Source organism: Haliotis asinina, chromosome 1 (genome assembly GCF_037392515.1).
Source record: "Haliotis asinina isolate JCU_RB_2024 chromosome 1, JCU_Hal_asi_v2, whole genome shotgun sequence".
Lineage (NCBI taxonomy): Eukaryota > Metazoa > Mollusca > Gastropoda > Lepetellida > Haliotidae > Haliotis > Haliotis asinina.
Window position 1 is genome coordinate 53,401,273 of NC_090280.1, and position 24,140 is coordinate 53,425,412.

General features: G+C 41.7%; 2 protein-coding genes across 3 annotated transcripts; both read left to right on the plus strand.

Annotated features, from left to right (window-relative positions):
• The first annotated feature begins 174 nt into the window (after positions 1–174).
• Positions 175–2,976, plus strand: LOC137273739 (uncharacterized). The gene is made up of 4 exons (XM_067806556.1): positions 175–226; positions 1,225–1,362; positions 1,658–1,723; positions 2,504–2,976. The coding sequence occupies exons 1-4, from the start codon at positions 175–177 to the stop codon at positions 2,974–2,976; spliced, it is 729 nt and encodes a 242-aa protein (XP_067662657.1).
• Positions 2,977–16,535: 13,559 nt separating this feature from the next.
• On the plus strand, positions 16,536–20,892 carry LOC137280755 (uncharacterized). Of its 2 annotated transcripts, none has more exons than XM_067811974.1 (4): positions 16,536–16,675; positions 16,837–16,974; positions 17,270–17,338; positions 18,120–20,892. In XM_067811974.1, exons 1-4 carry the CDS (start codon positions 16,624–16,626, stop codon positions 18,590–18,592), a joined length of 732 nt encoding a protein of 243 aa, XP_067668075.1. In that variant the 5' UTR covers positions 16,536–16,623; the 3' UTR covers positions 18,593–20,892. The 2 variants fall into 2 exon arrangements, with proteins under 2 accessions (XP_067668075.1, XP_067668080.1); XM_067811979.1 differs by having other exon boundaries at positions 16,619–16,675; positions 17,273–17,338.
• The last annotated feature ends 3,248 nt before the right edge of the window (positions 20,893–24,140 follow it).

A 24,140-nucleotide genomic window follows, 5' to 3' on the forward strand; every position in this document is an offset into this window, starting at 1 on the left:
ATACAAATGTATGTATATGGTTCAACAGCTGAGCAAATATCTTCTGATACTTAATACGCATTAAACACGAAAACTATTTGAAACGGAGACATCTTGAACACTTCATAACAGTCATACTTGTGAAGAGTGTGTATATAACCACAATCACACGTGTTTGTATTCAGACTTGCAACCATGACGCTAACGCTGTATGCTGCTACGATCGTCCAGGTTGGGATAGCCACAGGTATGTATTCATGTGTTTTCGCTTAGATGATCTATTCTCTAGTTTTCCTAAAGAACACGACAGTCTGCAAAATAACAGGCCTTTGTTAAGGATCATATCATTCGTTAAAACTGACATAGCCTGTAAGGTCCTAAACAAATGAATCTGCGGCTATGTCTGTGACACGAAGGACTCCAAGAAACCATGTTGTTGTGACAATGGTGTCATCTTCATTATGCAGAGTCATGTTGTTTTATCAGTTGTGTCTATAAATGATATGAACAGTCATGTTGCTTTATCAGTTGTGTCTAGATACAATCCCATTGAACAGTCATGTTGTTTTATCAGTTGTGTCTAGATATGATTTGAACAATCATGTTGTTTTTTCAGTTGTGTCTAGATACGATATGAATAATCTTGTTGTTTCATCAGTTGTGTCTAGATCCGTGAATGTCCCGGGGTAGAATGAGCCTTCAGCAACCGATGCTTGCTATAAACGGTGACTGTGCTTGTCGTAAGAGGATCGGGTGGAGAGGCTCGCCGACTTGCTTGAAACAATGTCATCGGTTCCCATTTCTCATTTTGTTGATCACTGGATTGTCTGGACCAAACCCGATTATTCAAAGACTGCCGCCATGTAGCTCGAATATTGCTGAGTGCGGGGTAAAACTAAACTCACTCACTCACTCGCCCAGTTGTGTCTAGATATAATCCCAGTGAACAGGCATGTTCTTTTATAAGTTGTGTCTCGATATGATATGAATCGTCATGTTGTTTTATCAGTTGTGTCTAGATACGACATGAACAATCACATTGTTTCATCAGTTGTGCCTAGACACGATATGACCTGTCACGTTTTAAGTGAATTGTGTCCATCTATGATATGAATAATCACGTTGCTATGTGAGTTGTGTTCACCTGTGACATGAACAATCATGTCAATGGTGTTGAGTCAATGGTGTTGAAATTTAAGAAGGAAGTTCCTACACTGGATATTATTTTTTTTTCCTTGGTCAAAGCTGCGGTTTTGAATCCGAACAATGCGGACTGTCCCGCGGACCGGAGATTCCTGCATGACCTGAAGTCACTGTTGAGGATACACCTGGGAGAGAAGATTATACCGCCTGAAACTGACTCTTCACACTGGACCAGATCGGGTAAACGATTAAGTTAACCTTACAATGTCATACTGAATTCACCGGTGAAAACCGGATTACATTTGATGTTTGTCGTAAGAGACGACTAACGGGATCGGGAGGTCAGGCTCGCTGACGTGGAAGACACAGGTCGATGCTCATACTGGTGACCACTGGATTGTGTTGTCGACACTCGATTATTTACAAACCGTCGCCATGTATCTGGAATATTGTTGAATACGGCGTAAACTAACTCACTCACTTGTACTGCATTACTGTCTGATATTTTCTTTGATTTTCGTTTCACTTGGAGCAGGAGGAGCGACATTCACACGCTGGGGAAAGACAACATGTCCGAAAGGAAATGATGTCGTGTACAGAGGTACGTAAAAGTGGCGAAATCCTGTTTACATATATGCATAAGTCTTGATTTGTTTAGTAGAAACGTTGATTGCACCTTTCTGAATATATATGTGATGGAGACAAAAAGGCCTCCACTAATAGGGGACACACCCGGTCGTGCACGTAAGACGTGTCGCAAACACATGTACAGGCAGGTCAACATAAAGCCAGCATAAGGAATTGCTCCGGCATCATTTAGGGCTCTGATGCGTCAAACGTGCAAATATCTTCAACGTGTCTGTCATAAAACGCTTTGGAAGCTGTATTGAGATCTTGAATGATGTAGCCTTGATCAATGAACTTTTGAGTATGCTGTTGTGGCTCACGTCAATTTCAAGTGTGAATCGGTTGAAAATGCAGTTGTGCTCCCGTGTTTGAATCATTAGGTTGAGTACCAGATATGCTGATCTTATTCCGAACACCCGGTCTCATACTCTTCAGTGACACTTTCCTTCAGTTCTTACCGCTTTGTACACTGTTCCGATGTGGAATTTATTTAGTCTCTTTTGTTGATGTTATGGAATTTTGTAGACCCATGACAACAATGAATGTGGGCAATCGAACCCGTGTCTTTCGGGTGACGAGGGAACGCTGTCACCACTAGACTGCCCCAAAGCTCCAAAGATTATAATGGCTACATCGCGTGCAGTTCAGTCAGTGTTCATCCTCATCATTATCATCGTCATCATCAGTATTGTTAATTATGTACAGAATTCGAAGGACACCCGTATCTTATCAATTATGGTTGGACTAATTTCAGGTTATGCCAGTGGAAGTCATTATCAGGCGAAAGGGGGTCCGGGAACAACGCTGTGCCTCCCCGAAGCACCCATCTATGAAAAGTACACTAGTGAAGAATCAGACAGTTATATCTATGGCACTGAGTATGAAACAGGTAGAGAGGCATCTCCTCTTCACCGGCTGTATCAAGACGATGTTCCGTGTGTGGTGTGCCAGAGTCATCACAAAACAAGTGCCATCATGGTACCTGCCAGGAACGAGTGTTTTCCGGGATGGCACCTGGAATACAAGGGCTATCTGTTTGGTGGCTCTACTGCACACACTGGTTCCAGTGATTATGTCTGTGTAGATAGTGAAGCAGAAGCCATGCCTGGGGGTAAAGCAAACACAAACGGCCATCTCTTGTATATGATCGACGCCAAATGTGGTGCCCTGCCCTGCCCACCTTATGTCGACGGTTGGGAGTTGACGTGTGCCCTTTGCACTAAATAAAAATATTGTAAACAAGATGTGTGTTTTCTCAAATTCTGTATGAGTCTATGTATTGAGAGAAATATTTCAGTATTGACCATACATGCAGATTAGATTCACCGCTATACGCGCTTCATAATATTTCGAAGATTTGTTTGTAAATCGTTATCACAGGCAAACATCATTTGTGAATGAATTTGGGAATATTTCTTGTGTGGTATGTATCCACCAGTCCGCATATACAACAGAATTTGTGTGGGTCGAAATGCGTATACTAAACTAGTGCTAAAAAGAAACTATGCAGGGTGTTTGACCAAACTTGAAAGGAAAAACATAAATAAATTAACATCTATTATATTTCAAAACATAGTTCTGTTTTACAGCAAATGTACACAATTTCATTTCATAATACGTCGAAAGTACCGTTAGACTGACACTGAAGGACGTGGTATGGTTTTCTCCACAATGTCATCATATGTTGAATCAATAATAAGTGTGCCCACTTTTGGCGTCAGTACACATAAAAACACGTCAACTCATTGAGGATGTAAGCCGACGAAAGACGTTAGGCGTGATTCGTGGCCACTCCCGTGGGAACCATTGTTGTTTAGTCTTCTGATTTGTAGGTAGTCCCATAAGTGTTCTATCGGTTTCATGTCGCAGTAAAGACTGGACACAACAAAGCTGTATGAGGCCTTGCGTTATCGTGTTGGCAGATAATGCCACGTGCTAACTGCTTGAAAACCGGCTTCACAATTGGTTGGCAAAACCTTATCACTGTATATTCGAGCATTCAGATTGCTATCAATAAGCAAAATTCTGGTTTCTAGATCGCCACAGATCCCATCCCTATCAAGCTACCGGCTCCAAACGGTTTGAACGCATTTCGGCGTTAAACCCAAATCCTACTCAGGTCGTTGAACATCACACATCGTCAATCACGCATCTGACAACGTCCATCCCGACTGGCCCATGTCAGTCGACGATGTCGGTTTTGAAGAGTCAGACGCAGTCCGCGGTAGTGTCGAAGTGCTCGAATACCACGTTCACTTAGTCTCCTATGCAATGTACATCGACTGATACGGTGGCCTAGTGCCGTCGCTGCCGTTCACGTCGACGTTCTCAGATGAATGTTTCGAATGTGGCGATCATCACCGGACGTTGTCAGACGTGGTCGATCACTTCAAGGCCTGTCTGACGAACTGGCAGTTTGTCTAAGTCGTTGCATCAGTGTGATGACAATTGCTCTGATGCAGCTGAAAGTTCTGTCAAGAAAATCCTTGTTCAGCCATTCCCTTAGCTCTCCCTCTCTCTCTTACGATTTGAATGAAACATGCGTTTATCACATCTGGGTTGCTGGCATGCCGCGTGGGCTGATTTGTAATGTCCGTATGCATGTGCATTTCATGGTACATCAGAAAAAGTCGTTTTCGGTTTTTCGCGTGTTTGGTTTGTTCCTCGATGTGTCGGTATGTGTAACATCTCTCAGTATGTGTAGGTATGTGTGACATCTGTGTCGGTATGTGTGACATCTAAGTGCGGTAGGGTCGTCCTGCTCGAATGCCACTTTCTCCTAGTATACTGTACATCGACTGATACGGTGGCCTAGCGCCGTCGCTGCCGTTGACGTTGACGTTACAAAAAGAATTCTCAGATGAATTGTCCGAATATGGCGACGTTGTCAGACGTGTTTGACCACTCCAAGGCCTGTCTGACGTATTGACAGTTTGTCTTAGTCGTTGCATCAGACCGATGGCAATTGCTCTGATGTAGCTGAAAGTTCTGGCAATGACGATAATTCCGGTAGCATGCTCTCTCTCTTATGATTTGAATCAAACATGTTTGGCGTGTCGCGTGGGCTGATTTGTAATGTCAGTGTGTACGTGCATTTCGTGTTACATCCGAAAAAGTTGTTTTGGATTTTTCGCGATTTTGGTTTGTTTCCGGATTGACGTGGCTCAATATAGTTTTATCACTTTATGTTTAATTATGTGAATCCTTAATATGCAATATTCTTCGGTGTGTAGTTCTTTTTAGCACTGGTTCATTTATCCTTTTATATTGCTTTTAGGACTGAATATCGATATAGGTCCCCATAACCCTTAACTAAATAATGATCGATTTTCTAGGAATATGAGAGACGTAGCTTTGAGGAAATATGCCCCAAATCAACATATTTCACATCACGGTGTTTGTTGGAATTATTAGCAAAAGCATCCTGATCATAATTTAGAAGTAGACCATTACATGTCCGAAAATTGCAGAACGTCTTTCCTCTAACAAAGGTTCATGTATGACATTATCAAAATGCAGTTTTCATGTCGATTAAACTCTTTTCCGATCGAAAATGTTTCAGATCATTGGTGTGTTTTTTTTTGGCCAGACCAAAGCGGTTTTTCACATTTTGGACCTTGAGTGGCTAGGTGAATTTAACGCACAAACTATGCTGAACAAAAGCTCGAATCTCCTATTCAGTCGTATCTGCGTGCATTTCCAGCGAGATGTTGGTGTCAAGAGCGTTTGAGGAAACGGTATGTTTTCAGCTGACTCAAGGACTACTTTCTAGGTTGATGTAGACGAAATTAGTGGAATTACGTTCGACAGAAAGGTCGTTTTGGGGAGGATCAGGAAAGAGTGGTTTTATGCCTCTTTCAGCAATATCTCAGCAAGTTCATTGCGGGGCATGCCAGAAATGGACTTCACATATTGTACCTAATTGGGGAATCGAACGCTTTGAACACTAGGCTGTGATACCGCCCCCAGGTTCATTAATGGGGTATGGTGCAGTCACTGTGAGTAGCAGACAAGCATCGATTAGGGATCACACAGATCAGCATCGATAAGGGATCGCATAGATAGGTATCGATACTGGTATTGGAACATACAGATAAGCATCGATATGGGATGACATAGATCAACACAGATATGGGATCATATTGATCACAATCGATTTGGGGTCACATGCATCAACATCGCTAAGGGATCGCCCTGATCAGCATTGCTATGGAATTATACAGATTGACATTGCTGTGGGATCACACAGATGAACATTGATGTGGGATGATATAATCAGCTTTCATATGGCATCACGTACATCAGCATGTACATAGACTCACACAGATCAACATCGACATGGAATCACATAGATAAACATCGATATGGGACCACGGAGATCACAAGCGATTTAGGATCACATAGCTCAACATCAATAAGGAATCACACATATCACCATCGATGTGGAATCACATAGATCAGCATCGATATAGAATCACATAGATCAAATGGCTATAAATTACACATAGACCATCGACAAAGTATCATACAGATCAGTATCGATACTGGATCACTTGATCAGCATCGATATGGGATCTCATAGATAAGCATAGATGTGGGATCACATGGGTCAGCATCGATATGGGACAACATAGATCAACATCCATATGGGATCATATCGATCAGCATCGATATGGGATCCCATAGATCTGTATGGATACTAGTGTTGGAACATACAGATAAGCATCGTTAAGGGATCATATAGATGAACATAGATATGGGATCACACCAATAAGGGATTGCACAGATCAGCATTGATTTGCAATTACACAGTTTGACATCGATATGGGATCACATAGATCAGCATGTATGTACAGTGTGTTTGGTGGTTACTTCTGTACTGTTGGTTAGAGAGGAATGTCTAGCAGGCAGCATATTTGTTCAATGTACAAACCTGCCCCGGAGATATTGTGTCGCTAAGTGGTATCTGGAATGCAAGAGGCACATGGCAGTAATTTATCCGAACAACACAAATACGTTCAACTGTGGAACACTTGAAACTTCGACTCCCGACCCACAATGACCAACCATCAACGACAATGGTGTGCGGACCTTGAAGGGAATATTTTATATGATATCTTGCAACCGTTCAGTAGAAATATGTAGACTCAGAACGTGTCAGAAGTCTCTTCTATATCAACACGATCTACTCAGTTGTTGTTCTTGTGTTCACTTCAGCGGTGTGTTGAGAGTACAAAGAGAAATTCACACACGTCAACCCTGTTGTTTAGGAATATACAAACGTATGTACATATTCAGCACTCTATGGTTCAACAGTTGGGGAAATATCTCCTGATACTTAATGTGCATTAAACACTTGAAAACTGTTTGAAACGGAGACATCTTGCACACTTCACAACTGTCATACAAGTGATGAGTGTGTATATAACCACAACCAAAGGTGTTTGCATTCAGACTTCCAACCATGAAGCTAACGCTGTATGTTGCTACCATCGTCCAGGTTGGGACAACCAGAGGTATGTGTTCATATGTTCGCGCTTAGATGATCGATTCTCTAGTTTTCCTAAAGAACACGACAGTCTCTAAAACAACAGGCCTTTGTGATCATATCATATCATTCGTTAAAACTGACCCAGCCTGTAAGGGCTAATGAATCTGCAGGTATGTCTATCACACGAATGACTTCAAGAAACCATGTTGTTTTGACAGTGTTGTCCATCGTCTTTATTATACACAGTCATCTTGTTTTATCACTTGTGTGTTGATACGATATGAACAGTCATTTTGTTTTATCATTATGTCTAGATACGATCTGACCAGTAATGTTGTTTTGTCAATTGTGTCTAGATATGATGTGAACAACCATGTTGGTTTACAGCTGTGTCAAGATAATAATCTGAACAGTCATGTTGTTTTATCAACTGTGTCTAGATAGGAAATGAATAGTCATGTTGTTTTATCAGTTGTTTCTAAGTACGATCTGAACAATCATGTTGTTTTTTTGAGTTGGTTCTAAACACCCTCTGAAAAATCATTTTGTTTTAACAGTTGTGTCTACATATGATCTAAACAATCAAGCTGTTTTATCAGTGTTGTCAAGATACGATATGGACAGTCATGTTGTTTGATCAGTTGTGTCTAGATACGATGTGAACAATCATGTCGCTTTATCAGTTGTGTCTAGATATAAGCTGAACAATCATTTTGTTTTATCAGCTGGGTCTACATACGGTCTGAGCAATCATGTTGTTTTATGAGTTGTCTCTACATGCGATCTCACCAGTCATGTTGATTTGTCAATTCTATCTAGATACGATATGAACAGTCATGTTGTTTTATCAGTTGTGAGTAGTATCTAGATACTTTATGAACAATCATGTAGTTTTATCATTTGGGTCAAGATACGATATGAACAGTCATGTTGTTTTCTCAATTGTGTCTAGATACGACATACATTGTCATGTTCTCCTATCAGTTGTGTCTAGATAAGATCTGAACAATAACGTTGTTTTCTCAGTTGGGTGTAGATACAATATGAACAGTCATGTTGTTTTATCAGTTGTGTCTAGATGTCATCTGAACAGTCATGTTGTTTTATCAGTTGTGTCTAGATGTCATCTGAACAGTCATGTTGTTTTATCAGTTGTGTCTAGATGTCATCTGAACAGTCATGTTGTTTTATCAGTTGTGTCTAGATGTCATCTGAACAGTCATGTTGTTTTATCAGTTGTGTCTAGATGTCATCTGAACAATCATGTTGTTTTATCCGTTCTGTCGAGATACGATATGAACAGTCATGCTGTTTTATCAGTAGTGTCTATATACATTATGAAGAGTCATGTTATTTTATCTGTTGTGTTTAGAGACGATCTGAACAACCATTTTGTTGTATCAGTTTTGTGTGGAGACGATATGACCAGTGAGTTTCTTTTATCAGTCGTGTGTAGATACGATATGAACAATCATGTTCTTTGATCCGATGTGTCTAGATACAGTATGAAAAATCGTGTCAAAATGTTGTGTCTATATACGATATAAAGAGTCACTTTTTATGGGTTGGGTCTAGATACGATGTGAACAGTGATGTTTTTTTCATCAGCTGGGTCTAGATGCGTTATAAAAGAGTCATGTTGTTTTGTAAGTTGTGTATAGATACGATGTGAAGCATCATGTTGTTCTATCAGTTGTGTCCAGAGACGATATAATGCATCATCTTCTTTTATCAGTTATGTCTAAATGCGAGCTAAACAATCACGTTGTTTTTTCACTTCTGTCTAGATACGATCCGATCAATAACGTTGTTTATCAGTTTCGTCTAGATACGATATGAACAGTCATGTTGTTTTATCAGTCTTTTGCAGATTCGATATGAACAGTCATCTTGTTGTGTCTGGATATGACATGAATAGTCATGTTGTTTTATCAGTTGTGTCTAAATGTGAGCTAAACAATCACGTTTTTTTCTCAGTTGGGTGTAGATACCATATGAACAGTCACGTTGTTTTATCATTTGTGTCTAGATACAATATGAACATTTATGTTGTTTTATCAGTTGTGTGTAGACACGATCTGAACAACAATATTGTTTTATCATTTTGTTCTAGATACGATATGAACAGTAATCTTGTTTTATCAGTTGTGTCTAGATACGACCTGAAGAATAACGTTATTTTCTCAGTTGGGTGTAGATACGATATGAAGAGTCATGTTTTTTTATCAGTTATGTCTAGATACGATAGAGATAGTCTTGTTGTATTATCAGTGGTGTGTAGATACGATACAAACAGTGATGTTGTTGTATCATTTGTGTCTAGAGACGATTTGAACCATCATATTGTTTCATCAGTTGTGTCTAGATACGATATGAACAATCATGCTGTTTTTCAGTTGTCTAGATATGATATGAACAATCATATTTTTAGTGAATAACGTCCACCTGCGATATGAATAATCACGTTGTTGTGTCAGTTGTGTCGAAAATAAAGAAGGGAGTTCCTACTCTGGGTATTATTTGTTTCGTTGACACAGCTGCTGCCCTGAATCCGAACAATGCGGACTGTCCCGCGGACCGGAGGTTCCTGCATGACCTGAAGTCACTGTTGAGGATACACCTGGGAGAGAAGATTATACCGCCTGAAACTGACTCTTCACAATGGACCAGAACGGGTAAACGATTAAGTTAACCTTACAATGTTATACTGAATTCACCGGTGAAAACCGGATTACACTTGATGCTTGTGGTAAGAGGCGATTAACAGGGGGTCAGGCTCGCTGACTTACAAGACACGGGTCGAGGCTCATGCTGGTGACCCCTGGATTGTATGGTCCACACTCGATTATTTACAAACCGCCGCCATGTATGTGGAATATTGTTGAATAGGGCGTAAACTAACTCACGCACTTGTACTCCATTACTATCTGATATTTTCTTTGATATTTGTTTCACTTGGAGCAGGAGGAGCGACATTCACACGCTGGGGAAAGACAACATGTCCCAAAGGAAATGATGTCGTGTACAAAGGTACGTAAAAGTGGTGAAATCCTGTTTACATATATGCATAAGTCTTGATTTGTTTAGTAGAAAGGTTGATTGCACGTTTCTGAATATATATGTGATGGAGACAAAAAGGCCTCCACCAATAGGGGACACACCCGGTCGTGCACGTAAGACGTGTCACAAACACATGTACAGACAAGTCAACATAAAGCCAGCATTAGGAATTGCTTCGGGCATCATTTTGGGCTCTGATGCGTCAAACGTGCAAATATCTCCAATGTGTCTGTCATAAAACGCTTTGGAAGGTGTATTGAGACCTTGAATGATGTAGTCTTGATGAATGTACTTTTGTGTATGCTGTTGTGGCTCACGTCAATTTCAAGTGTGAATCGGTTGAAAATGCAGTTGTGCTCCCGTGTTTGAATCATTAGGTTGAGTACCAGATATGCTGATCTTATTCACAACACCCGGTCTCAGACTCTTCAGTGACACTTTCCTTCAGTTGTTACCGTTTTGTACACCGTTCCGATGTGGAATTTATTTAGCCTCTTTTGTTGATGTTCAGTCAGTGTTCATCCTCATCATTATCATCGTCATCATCAATATTGTTAATTATGTACAGAATTCGAAGGGCACCCGTACAATATCAATTATGGTTGGACTAATTTCAGGTTATGCCGGTGGAAGTCATTATCAGGCAAAACGGGGTCCGGGAACAACGCTGTGCCTCCCCGAAACACCCATCTACGAAGAGTACACTAGTGAGGCATCAGACAGTTATATCTATGGCACTGAGTATGAAACAGATAGAGAGGCATCTCCTCTCCATCGGCTGGATGAAGACGATGTCCCGTGTGTAGTGTGCCAGAGTCATCACAAAACAAGTGCCATCATGCCAAAGAAGGTATGCAGGGTGTTTGACCAAACTTGAAGAGAAAAGAATAACATATGTAAATTAACATCTAGTATATTTTAAAACATGGTTCAGTTTTACAGCAAATGTACACAATTTCTTTTCATAATACATCGAAAAAAACGTTAGACTGACACTGAAGGACGTGGTATGTTTTTCTCCACAATGTCATCATATGTTGAATCAATAGTAAGTGTGTCCACTATTGGCATCAGTACACATGAAAACTCGTCGACTCACTGAGGATGTAAGCCGACGAAAGACGTTAGGCGTGATTCGTGGTCATTCCCGTTGGAACCATTGTTCCAGCTGTTTAGTCTTCTGATTTGTAGGTAGTCCCATAAGTGTTCTATCGGTTTCATGTCGCAGTAAAGACTGGACACAGCAAAGCTGTATGCGTTATCGTGTTGGCAGATAATGCCACGTGCTAACTGCTGGAAAACTGGCCTCACAATTGGTTGCCAAAACTTTATCACTGTATATTCGAGCATTCATATTGTCATTAATAAGCAAAATTCTGGATTCTAGATCGCCGCAGATCCCATCCCTATGAAGGATAGGGTTTGAACGCATTTCGGCGCTAACCACAAATCCTATTCACACATCACACATCGTCAATCACGCATCTGACAACGTCGATCCGGGCTGGCCCATGTCCAGCGACGTCGGTTTTGAAGAGTCAGACGCAGTCCGCGGTAGTAATCGTTGCATCAGTGTGATGACAATTGCTCTGATGCAGCTGAAAGCTCTGGCAATAAACCCCTGGTTCAGCCATTCCCTTAGATCTCCCTCTCTTTCTCTTACGATTTGAATCAAACATGTGTTGTTCACATCTGGGTTGCTGGCATGTCGCGTGGGCTGATTTGTGATGTCAGTATGCATGTGCATTTCGTTGCACATCAGAAAAAGTCGTTTTGCGTTTTTCGCGGGTTTGGTTTGTTCCCGGATGTGTTGGTATGTGTAACATCTCTCAGTATGTGTCGGTATGTGTGACATCTGTGTCGGTATGTGTGAGATCTACTCTGCGGTAGGGTCGAAGTGCTCGAATGCCATTTTCTCCTTGTATACTGTATATTGACTGATACGGTGGCCTAGTGTCGTCGCTGTCGTTGACGACGTTACAAAAGGAATTCTCAGATGAATTGTCCGAATGTGGCGACGTTGTCAGATGTGTTTGACCACTTCAAGGCCTGTCTGACGTATTGGCAGTTTGTCTTAGTCGTTGCATCAGTCCGATGGCTATTGATCTGATGTAGCTGAAAGTTCTGGGCAATGACGAAAAGCTCCTTGTTTAACCATTCCGGTAGCTCTCTCTCTGTATCTCTTATGATTTGAATCAAACATGTTTTTCACAACTTTGTTGCTGGCGTGTTGCGTGAGCTGATTTGTAATATCAGTGTGTACGTGTATTTCGTGTTACATCCGAAAAAGTTGTTTTGCGTTTTTCGCGGGTTTGGTTTGTTCCCGGATGTATCGGTGTGTGTAACATCTCTCAGTATGTGTACGTATGTGTAACATATACTCTGAGGTAGGGTCGTCGTGCTCTGATACGGTGGCCTAGCGTGGTCGCTGTCGTTGACGTTGACGTTACAAAAAGAATTCTCAAATGAATTGTCCGAATGTGGTGACGTTGTCAGATGTGTTTGACCACTTCAAAGCCTGTCTGACGTATTGACGATGGTTTTCGCGGGTTTCTGAATATCGATATAGGTCCCTATAACCCTTAACTAAATAATGATCGATTTTCTAGGAATATCGGAGACGTAGTTATGAGGAAATATGCCCCAACTCAACATATTTCACATCACGGTGTTTGTTGGAATTATTAGCAACAACATCCTGAAAATAATTTAGAAGTAGACCATTAAATGTAAGAAAATTACAGACTGTGTGAGGAACGTCTTTCCTCTAACAAAGGTTCATGTATGACATTATCAAAATGCAATTTTCATGTCGATTAAAATCTTTTCCGATCGAAAATGTTTCAGATCATTGGTGTTTTGGGGGTCAGACCAAAGCGGTTTTTCACATTTTGGACCTTGAGTGGTCAGGTGAATTTAAGGCATAAACTATGTTGAACAAGGGCTCGAATCTCCTATTCAGTCTGACAGTTTAGTTTGTCACGCCCAGATTCGTGGTCTTCATGACACTGGAGAATATCAACACAGTTCTCTTTGGCTTATCTACAACTCACAGAAATACATACATACAGGCGAGTAATGGGATTGGGTGGTCAGGCTCGCTCACATGTCATCGTGTTCTAATTTTGTAAATCGACGCTCATGCTGTTGATCACTGGAATGTCTGATCCAGAGTGGAATATCTAAAAACAGCTTGAATGTTGCTGAGTACGGCAACCACACGTCAGCATGCCTTAAACGGGTCATCGTTATACATTAAATTCAAAAATAATACTTACAGTTTTGTACACATATGTAAACGCAAACATTTTCTTGGGGTTGCACATTGGTTCTGGAATGTTTTATAAGATCATGCTTGACCAAACGCAACCAAAACTGATTTGGAACGGTGTTATCAATCAGGATTGTTATGATGTACGTGAATCTCATGCAGCACGAATATCAGGTACAATGACTGTTTCTCATGAGCAAAGCATTAGTACAGCATGTGACTATGAAAGATCTAAATGAATATCACAATTTCATCCACGATCTTTGATAGTATAGTACAGGAAAATGGGACGTCTCAACGCTGTCGATCGAAATCAGGCAATTGGATGATTGCACGCTGGCGAATCAGAGAGTGAGGTGGCGAGGATCTTCATCGTTCATCCCATTACATTAACTCGATTGTGGGATCGATTTCGTCAAATAAATCCGACAACTGGCCGTCTAAGATAAGAAAGACCTAGAGTTCCCACACCTGCCCAAGATCGGTAGATCCGGGTAACCCACCTACGTGACTGCCATCGTATCGCATGAGACACAGCACAAGAACAGTTTGGAGCCCGAAGAGTGTCCGATCAGACAATTAGGAACCGTCTCCGAGAAGTAGGAATACGTGCCAAAAGTCAAAAAGTTGTCTCCCTCCTAAACACGACTACATCGACGTCAACGAGTGAGATGGTCTAACACGGTGCTGTCATGGAACCAGACAAACTGGAGGCACATATATGGTTTAGCGATGAATCCCGTTATCTCCTCAGGCAACGTGATGGTAGAGACCGTGTCTACAGACGACGTCATGAACGTTTTGCTCCTAACTGCATCGTGCAGGTGAACAACTTCGATGGCGAGTGTGTTATGGTGTGGAAGAGAATCTCATACACCCACAGATTGGAACTTGTGGTGCTTGTCCAAGGAAATCTGACGGCCAATCGATACATCGACCAGGTTCTCCGTCCGCACGTTCTTCACCTTGTTGACTGTCAACGGCAGCTCTCCCAACAGGACAACGCCAGGTCCCACACAGCACGTGCCACCGTGGACTAGCTGGCCAATAACAACATCAATACCCTCCCCTGCCCCTCCAGATCGCCGCATCTAAATCCCATCGAACACCTTTGGGATCAGATCGATAGACGGGTACGTCGACATCGTAATCCACCACATAATCTTCAATAGTTGTTCCACATGCTGCAGGAGGAATGGAGACGAATTCCACAACAAAACATCCAACGACTGATTCGATCTGTACCCAGGAAGTGTCGAGCAGTGGTAGCAGTTGGAGGTGGTCATACGAGGTACTGACGTCAACACCACCTGTTGGACAGCAGTAATAACTGTGATGACTGGTATTCTCATGAAATATGGACAAGACAGCAATGCATTACTCCACAAAATTTCATTTACGTATCTTTGATCTACACGTTCTTAAATTTAGGTTTTTTCGTTTCAGTGTACATTCCAGCAAGATGTTGGTGCAAAGAGCTTTTGGGGAAACGGTATGTTTTCAAATGACTCCAAGACTACTTTCTAGTTTGGTGTAGACGGAATGAGCCGAATTACCTTCGACAAAAGGGTCGTTTGGGGAGGTTCAGAAATGAGTGGGTTTACGTCACTTTTAGCAATATTTCAGCAGTATCACTGCGGGGCATGCCAGACATGAGCTTCACATATTGTACCCATGTGGGGAATCGAACCCTGGGTTTTGCGTGAGAAGTCAACACTTTAACCGCAAAGCTACAACACTGTCCTCAGGTTCATTAATGGGGTATGGTGCAGTCGCTGTGAGTAGCAGACAAGCAGAGATGAGCATCGATGCAGGATAACCCAGGTCAGCATCGATATGGGATCACATAGATACTAATATTGGAACATACAGATCAGCATCGATATGGGAGATTAACATAGATATCGGGACACGTACATCACAATCGATTTGGGATCACATGCATTAACATCAATAAACGGATCACACAGATCAGCATTGATATGCAATTATACAGATGGGCATCGATATGGGATCACACAGAACAACACTGATATGGGATCATATAATCAGCATTCATATGGCATCACATACATCATCATCTACACAGAATCACTTACATCAAAATCGATATAGGAGCACACAGATCAACATCGACATAGAATCACATAGATAAGCATCGATGTGGGATCATATAGAAAAGAATCGATACGAGATCACATAGCACATTGATGTGGGATCACATAGATCAACATCAAAAAGGGATTACATAGATCAGCATCGATATAGAATCACATAGATCAACATGGATATAGCATCACACAGATCAACATCGACATGGTATCATACAGATCAACATCAATATGGCATCATATAGATCAGCATCCATATGGGATCACATAGATCAGCATCTATATGGGATCACATGGACCAGCATGGATATGGTACCATATAGATCAGCATGTATGTACAGTGTGTTTGGCGGTTACTTCTGAACACTTGGTTATATAGCAATGTTTAGCAGACAGCATATTTGTTCCATGTACCAACCTGGTGAGGAGTTATTCCCTCGCTAGGTGCTATCTGGAATGCAAGAGACACATCGCAGTAATTTCCCTGAACAACACAAACAAGTACAACTTTTGAACACTTAAGCATTGGACTCCCGACCCACAATGACCAACCATCAACGACAATGGTGTGCGGACATTGAAGGGAATATTTTATATGATATCTTGCAACCAGGCAGTACAAATATGTAGACTCAGAACGTGTCAGCAATCTCTTGTATATCAACACGATCTACTCAGTTGTTGTTCTTGTGTTCACTTCAGCAATGTGTTGAGAGTACAAAGAGAAATTCACACACGTCAGACCATTGTTTATGCTAATGTATATATGTGTTCAGCGCTCTATGGTTCAACAGCTGAGCAAATATGTACTGATACTTAATGTGCATTAAACACTTGAAAACTATTTGAAACGGAGACATCTTGAACACTCCACAACTGTCAAACCCGTGAAGAGTGTGTATATAACCACAACCAGACGTGTTTGTATTCAGACTGCAACCATGAAGCTACCGCTGTATGTTTCTACGATCGTCCAGGTTGGGATAGCCACAGGTATGTATTCATGTGTTTGATACGATCTGTTCCTTTATCAGTTGTCTCTACATATAATCTGAACAATCATGTTGTTTTATCAGTTGTGTCTAGATACAATCTGAACAGTCATGCTGTTTTATCAGTTGTGTCTACATAGGATATTGTTTCCTTGGTCACAGCTGTGGTCTTGAATCCGAACAATGTGGACTGTCCCGCGGACCGGAGGTTCCTGCATGACCTGAAGTCACTGTTGAGGATACATCTGGGAGAGAAGATTATACCACCTGAAACTGATTCTTCACACTGGACCAGATCGGGTAAACGATTAAGTTAACCTTACAATGCCATACTGAATTCACCGGTGAAAAAAAACAGATTAGAATTGATGCTTGTCGTAAGAGACGACTAACGGGATCGGGAGGTCAGACTCGCTGACGTGGAAGACACAGGTCGATGCTCATGCTGGTGAACCCTGGATTGTGGGGTCCACACTCGATTATTTACAAACCGTCGCCATGTATCTAGAATATTGTTGAATACGGCGTAAACTAACTGACTCACTTGTACTGCATTACTGTCTGATTTGTTCTTTGATATTTGTTTCACTTGAAGCAGGAGGAGCGACATTCACACGCTGGGGAAAGACAACATGTCCCAAAGGAAATGATGTCGTGTACAAAGGTACGTAAAAGTGGTGAAATCCTGTTTACATATATGCATAAGTCTTGATTTGTGTACTAGAAACGTTGATTGCACCTTTCTGAATATATATGTGATGGAGACAAAAAGGCCTCCACTAATAGGGGACACACCCGGTCGTGCACGTAAGACGTGTCACAAACACATGTACAGACAAGTCAACATAAGGCCAACATAAGGAATTGCTTCGGGCATCATTTAGGGCTCTGATGCGTCAAACGTGCAAATATCTCCAATGTGTCTGTCATAAAACGCTTTGGAAGCTGTATTGAGATCTTGAATGATGTAGCCTTGATCAATGAACATTTGAGTATGCTGTTGTGGCTCACGTCAAATTCAAGTGTGAATCGGTTGAAATGCAGTTGTGCTCCCGTGTTTGAATCATTAGGTTGTGTGCCAGATATGCTGATCTTATTCCCAACACCCGGTCTCATACTATTCAGTGACACTTTCCTTCAGTTCTTACCACTTTGTACACCGTTCCGATGTGGAATTTATTTAGCCTCTTTTGTTGATGTTGTGGAATTTTGTAGACCCATGACGACAATGAATGTGGGCAATCGAACCCGTGTCTTTCGGGTGACGAGGGAACGCTGTCACCACTAGACTGCCCCAAATCTCCAAAGATGATAATGGCTACATCGCGTGCAGTTCAGTCAGTGTTTATCCTCATCATTATCATCGTCATCATCAATATTGTTAATTATGTACAGAATTCGAAGGGCCCCCCGTATCTTATCAATTATGGTTGGACTAATTTCAGGTTATGCCGGTGGAAGTCATTATCAGGCGAAAGGGGGTCCGGGAACAACGCTGTGCCTCCCCGAAGCACCCATCTACGAAAAGTACACTAGTGAGGCATCAGACAGTTATATCTATGGCACTGAGTATGAAACAGGTAGAAAGGCATCTCCTCTTCATCAGCTGTTTGAAGACGATGTCCCGTGTGTGGTGTGCCAGAGTCATCACAAAACAAGTGCCATCATGGTACCTGCCAGGAACGAGTGTTTTCCTGGATGGCACCTGGAATACAAGGGCTATCTGTTTGGCGGCCCTACTGGAGACACTGGTTCTAGTGATTATGTCTGTGTAGATAGTGAACCAGAAGCCATGCCTGGGGGTAAAGCAGACACAAACGGCCATCTCTTGTATATGATCGACGCCAAATGTGGTGCCCTGCCTTGCCCACCTTATATCGATGGCTGGGAGTTGACGTGTGCCCTTTGCACTAAATAGAAATATTGTAAACAAACTTTGTGTTGTCTCAAATTCAGTATTAGTCTGTGTATTGAGAGAAATGTTTCAGTATTGACCATGACTGTCGCACATGCAGATTAGATTCAACGCTATACGAGCTTCATAATATTTCGAAGACAGTGCAGCCAATCACTTGTTTGTAAATCGTTATCACAGGGAAACATCATTTGTGAATGAATTTGGGAATATTTCTAATGTGGTATGTATCCACCAGTTCGGATATACAACAGAATCTGTGTGGGTCGAAATGCGTATACTAAAGTACTGCTAAAAAGAAGGTATGCAGGGTGTTTGAGCAAACTTGAAGAGAAAAGAATAACATACATAAATTAACATCTAGTATATTTTAAACCATAGTTCAGTTTTACAGCAAATGTACACAATTTCTTTTCATAATACGTCGAAAGGACCGTTAGACTGACACTGAAGGTCGTGGTATGTTTTTCTCCACAATGTCATCATATGTTGAATCAATAGTAAGTGTGTCCACTATTGACGTCAGTACACATCAAAACACGTCGACTCATTGAGGATGTAAGCCGACGAAAGACGTTAGGCGTGATTCATGGCCATTCCCGTGGGAACCATTGTTCCAGCTGTTTAGTCTTCTGATTTGTAGGTAGTCCCATAAGTGTTCTATCGGTTTCATGTCGAAGTAAAAACTGGACAGAGCAAAGCAGTATGAGGCCTTGCGTTATCGTGTTGGCAGATAATGCCACGTGCTAACTGCTTGAAAACTGGCTTCACAATTGGTTGCCAAAACTTTGTCACTGTATATTCGAGCATTCAGATTGCTATCAATAAGCAAAATTCTGGTTTCTAGATCGCCACAGATCCCTATCAGGCTACCGGCTCCAAACGGTTTGAACGCATTTCGGTGCTAAACCCAGATCCTACTCAGGTCGTTCAATATTACATGTCGTCAATCACGCATCTGACAACGTCGATCCCGACTGGCCCATGTCAGTCTACAACGTCGGTTATGAAGAGTCAGACGGAGTCCGCGGTAGGGTCGAAGTGCTTGAATACCACGTTCACTTAGTCTCCTATGCAATGTACATCGACTGATACGGTGGCCTAGTGCCGTCGCTGCTGTTGACGTCGACGTTCTCAGATGAATTTTTCGAATGTGGTGATCATCACCGGACGTTGTCAGACGTGGTCGACCACTTCAAGGCCTGTCTGACGTACTGGCAGTTTGTCTTAATCGTTGCATCAGTGTGATGACAATTGCTCTGATGTAGCTGAAAGTTCTGTCAATAAACTCCTTGTTCAGCCATTGCCTTTGCTCTCCCTCTCTCTCTCCCTTACGATTTGAATCAAACATGCGTTGTTCACATCTGGGCTGCTGGCGTGTCGCGTGGGCTGATTTGTAATGCCAGTATGCATGTGCATTTCGTTGCACATCAGAAAAAGTTGTTTTGCGTTTTTTGCGGGTTTGGTTTGTTCACGGATGTGTTGGTATGTGTAACATCTCTCAGTGTGTGTCGGTATGTGTGACATCTGTGTCGGTATGTGTGAGATCTACTCTGCGGTAGGGTCGAAGTGCTCGAATGCCATTTTCTCCTTGTATACTGTACATCGACTGATACGGTGGCCTAGTGCCGTCGCTGTCGTTGAAGTCGACGTTACAAAAGAAATTCTCAGATGGATTGTCCGAATGTGGCGACCATGTCAGATGTGTTTGACCACTTCAAGGCCTGTCTGACGTATTGGCAGTTTGTCTTGCTCTGATGCAGCTGAAAGTTCTGGGCAATGACGATAAGCTCCTTGTTCAGCCATTCCGGTAGCTCGCTCTCTCTCTCTTATGATTTGAATCAAACATATTTTTCACAACTTTGTTGCTGGCGTGTCACGTGAGATGATTTGTAATATCAGTGCACAACATAGTTTTAGCACTTTATGTTTAATTATTTGAATCCTTATGCAATATTCTTCGGTGTGTAGTTCTTTTTAGCACTGGTTCATTTATTCTATTATATTGCTTTTAGGACTGAATATCGATATAGGTCCCTATAACCCTTAACTAAATAATGATCGATTTTCTGGGAATATGGGAGACGTAGCTGTCAGGAAATGTGTCCCAAATCAACATATTTCACATCACGGTGTTTGTTGGAATTATCAGCAACCGCATCCTGATCATAATTTTGAAGTAGACCATTACATGTCCGAAAATTGCAGACTGTGTGAGGAACGTCTTTCCTCTAACAAAGGTTCATGTATGACATTATCAAAATGCAATTTTCATGTCGATTAAAATCTTTTCCGATCGAAAATGTTTCAGATCATTGGTGGTTTTTTTTGGTCAGACCAAAGCGGTTTTTCACATTTTTGACCTTGAGTGGTCAGGTGAATTTAAGGCATAAACTATGTTGAACAAGGGCTCGAATCTCCTATTGAGTCTGGTTTGTCACGCCCAGATTCGTGGTCTTCTTGACACTGGAGAATATCAACACAGTTCTCTTTGGCATATCAACAACTCACAGAAATACATACATACAGGCGAGTAACGGGATCGGGTGGTCAGGGTCGCCTACATGTCATCGTGTTCTAATTTTGTAAATCGACGCTCATGCTGTTGATCACTGGAATGTCTGATCCAGACTGGAATATCTAAAAACAGCTTGAATGTTGCTGAGTACGGCAACCACACGTCAGCATGCTTTAAACAGGTCATCGTTATACGTGAAATTCAAAAATAATACTTACAATTTTGTACACATATGTAAACGCAAACATTTTCTTGGGGTTGCACATTGTTGCTGGAATGTTTTATAAGATCATGCTTGACCAAACGCAACCAAAACTGATTTGGAACGGTGTTATCAATCAGGATTGTTATGATGTACGTGAATCTCATGCAGCACGAATATCAGGTACAATGACTGTTTCTCATGAGCAAAGCATTAGTACTGCAAAATGCTTGATATATGACTATAAAAGATCTAAATGAATATCACAATTTCATCCACGATCTTTGAAAATACCGGACACGAAAATGGGACGTCTCAACGCTGTCGATCGAAATCAGGTAATTGGATGATTGCAAACTAGCGAATCAGAGAGTGAGGTGGCGAGGATCTTCATCGTTCATCCCATTACATTAACTCGATTGTGGGATCGATTTCGTCAAATAAATCCACAACTAACCGTCTAAGATAAGAAAGACCTAGAGTTCCCACACCTGCCCAAGATCGGTAGATCCGGGTAATCCACCTACGTGACTGCCATTGTACCGCATGGGACACAGCACAAGAACAGTTTGGAGCCCGAAGAGTGTCCGATCAGACAATCAGGAACCGTCTCCGAGAAGTAGGAATACGTGCCAAAAATCCAAACGTTGTCTCCCTCCTAAACACGACTACATCGACGTCAACGAGTGAGATGGTCTAACACGGTGCTGTCATGGAACCAGACAAACTGGAGGCACATATATGGTTTAGCGATGAATCCCGTTATCTCCTCAGGCAACGTGATGGTAGAGACCGTGTCTACAGACGACGTCATGAACGTTTTGCTCCTAACTGCATCGTACAGGTGAACAACTTCGATGGCGAGAGTGTTCTTCCAACAGGACAACGCCACGTGCCACCGTGGACTAGCTGGCCAATAACAACATCAATACTCTCCCCTGCCCCTCCAGATCGCCGCATCTAAATCCCATCGAACACCTTTGGGATCAGATCGATAGACGGGTACGTCGACATCGTAATCCACCACATAATCTTCAATAGTTGTTCCACATGCTGCAGGAGGAATGGAGACGAATTCCACAACAAAACATCCAACGACTGATTCGATCTGTACCCAGGAAGTGTCGAGCAGTGGTAGCAGTTGGAGGTGGTCATACGAGGTACTGACGTCAACACCACCTGTTGGACAGCAGTAATAACTGTGATGACTGGTATTCTCATGAAATATGGACAAGACAGCAATGCATTACTCCACAAAATTTCATTTACGTATCTTTGATCTACACGTTCTTGAAAAACACCATAGTTTCACTGATATTTGGATTCGTTTCATTTTTTGAAGAGTATACATTCCAGCAAGATGTTGGTGCAAAGAGCTTTTGGGGAAACGGTATGTTTTCAAATGACTCCAAGACTACTTTCTAGTTTGGTGTAGACTGAATGAGCGGAATTACTTTCGACAACAGAGTCGTTTTGGGGAGATTCAGAAATGAGTGGGTTTACGTCACTTTAAGCAATATTTCAGCAGTATCACTGCGGGGCATGTTAGAAATGGGCTTCACATATTGTAGCCATGTGGGAAATCGAACCCTGGGTTTTGCATGACAAGTCAACGCTTTAACCACAAGGCTACCACACCGTCCTCAGGTTCATTAATGGGGTGTGGTGCAGTCACTGTGAGTAGCAGACAAGCAGAGATGAGCATCGATGCGGGATCACCCAGGTCAGCATCGATATGGGATCGCATAGATCAGTGTCGATACTAATATTGGAACATACAGATCAGCATCGATATGGGAGATTAACATAGATATCGGGACACGTATATCACAATCGATTTGGGATCACATGCATTAACATCAATAAACGGATCACACAGATCAGCATTGATATGGAATTATACAGATTGGCATCGATATGGGATCATACAGAACAACACTGATATGGGATCATATAATCAGCATTCATATGACATCACATACATCTAAATAGAATCACTTACATCAACATGTATATAGAATCACACAGATCACCATCGACATAGCATCATGTAGATAAGCAGCGATGTGGGATCATATAGATCAACATCAAAAAGGGATTACATAGATCAGCATCGATATAGAATCACATAGATGAACATGGATATAGCATCACACAGATCAACATCGAAATGGCATCATACAGATCAGCATCAATATGGCATCATATAGATTAGCATCCATATGGGATCACATAGATCAGCATCTATACGGCATCATACAGATCAGCATCGATATGGGATCACATAGATCAGCATGTATGTACAGAGTGTTTAGCGGTTACTTCTGAACACTTGGTTATAGAGGAATTATTAACAGACACCATATTTGTTCCATGTACCAACCTGGTGAGGAGTTATTCCGTCGCTAAGTGCTATCTGGAATGCAAGAGACACATCGCAGTAATTTCCCTGAACAACACAAACAAGTACTTTTGAACACTTAAGCATTGGACTCCCGACTCACAATGACCAACCATCAACGACAATGGTGTGCGGACCTTGAAGGGAATATTTTATATGATATCTTGCAACCAGGACGTACAAATATGTAGACTCAGAACGTGTCAGCAATCTCTTGTATATTAACACGATCTACTCAGTTGTTGCTCTTGTGTTCACTTCAGCGATGAATTGAGAGTACAAGAAATTCACACACGTCAGACCATTGTTTATGCTAATGTATATATGTGTTCAGCACTCTATGGCTCAACAGCTGAGCAAATATGTACTGATACTTAATGTGCATTAAACACTTGAAAACTATTTGAAACGGAGACATCTTGAACACTTC

What these genes read in the sequence shown, in the direction of transcription:
- LOC137273739 (XM_067806556.1), top strand. Translation starts at nt 175, where the DNA reads ATGACGCTAACGCTGTATGCTGCTACGATCGTCCAGGTTGGGATAGCC. An exon ending in TTCACACTGGACCAGATCGG is followed by an intron (nt 1,363 to 1,657) that starts GTAAACGATTAA and finishes CACTTGGAGCAG; the next exon opens with GAGGAGCGACATTCACACGC. An exon ending in AAATGATGTCGTGTACAGAG is followed by an intron (nt 1,724 to 2,503) that starts GTACGTAAAAGT and finishes GACTAATTTCAG; the next exon opens with GTTATGCCAGTGGAAGTCAT.
- LOC137280755 (XM_067811974.1), top strand. Translation starts at nt 16,624, where the DNA reads ATGAAGCTACCGCTGTATGTTTCTACGATCGTCCAGGTTGGGATAGCC. An exon ending in CCAGGTTGGGATAGCCACAG is followed by an intron (nt 16,676 to 16,836) that starts GTATGTATTCAT and finishes CCTTGGTCACAG; the next exon opens with CTGTGGTCTTGAATCCGAAC. An exon ending in TTCACACTGGACCAGATCGG is followed by an intron (nt 16,975 to 17,269) that starts GTAAACGATTAA and finishes TTTCACTTGAAG; the next exon opens with CAGGAGGAGCGACATTCACA.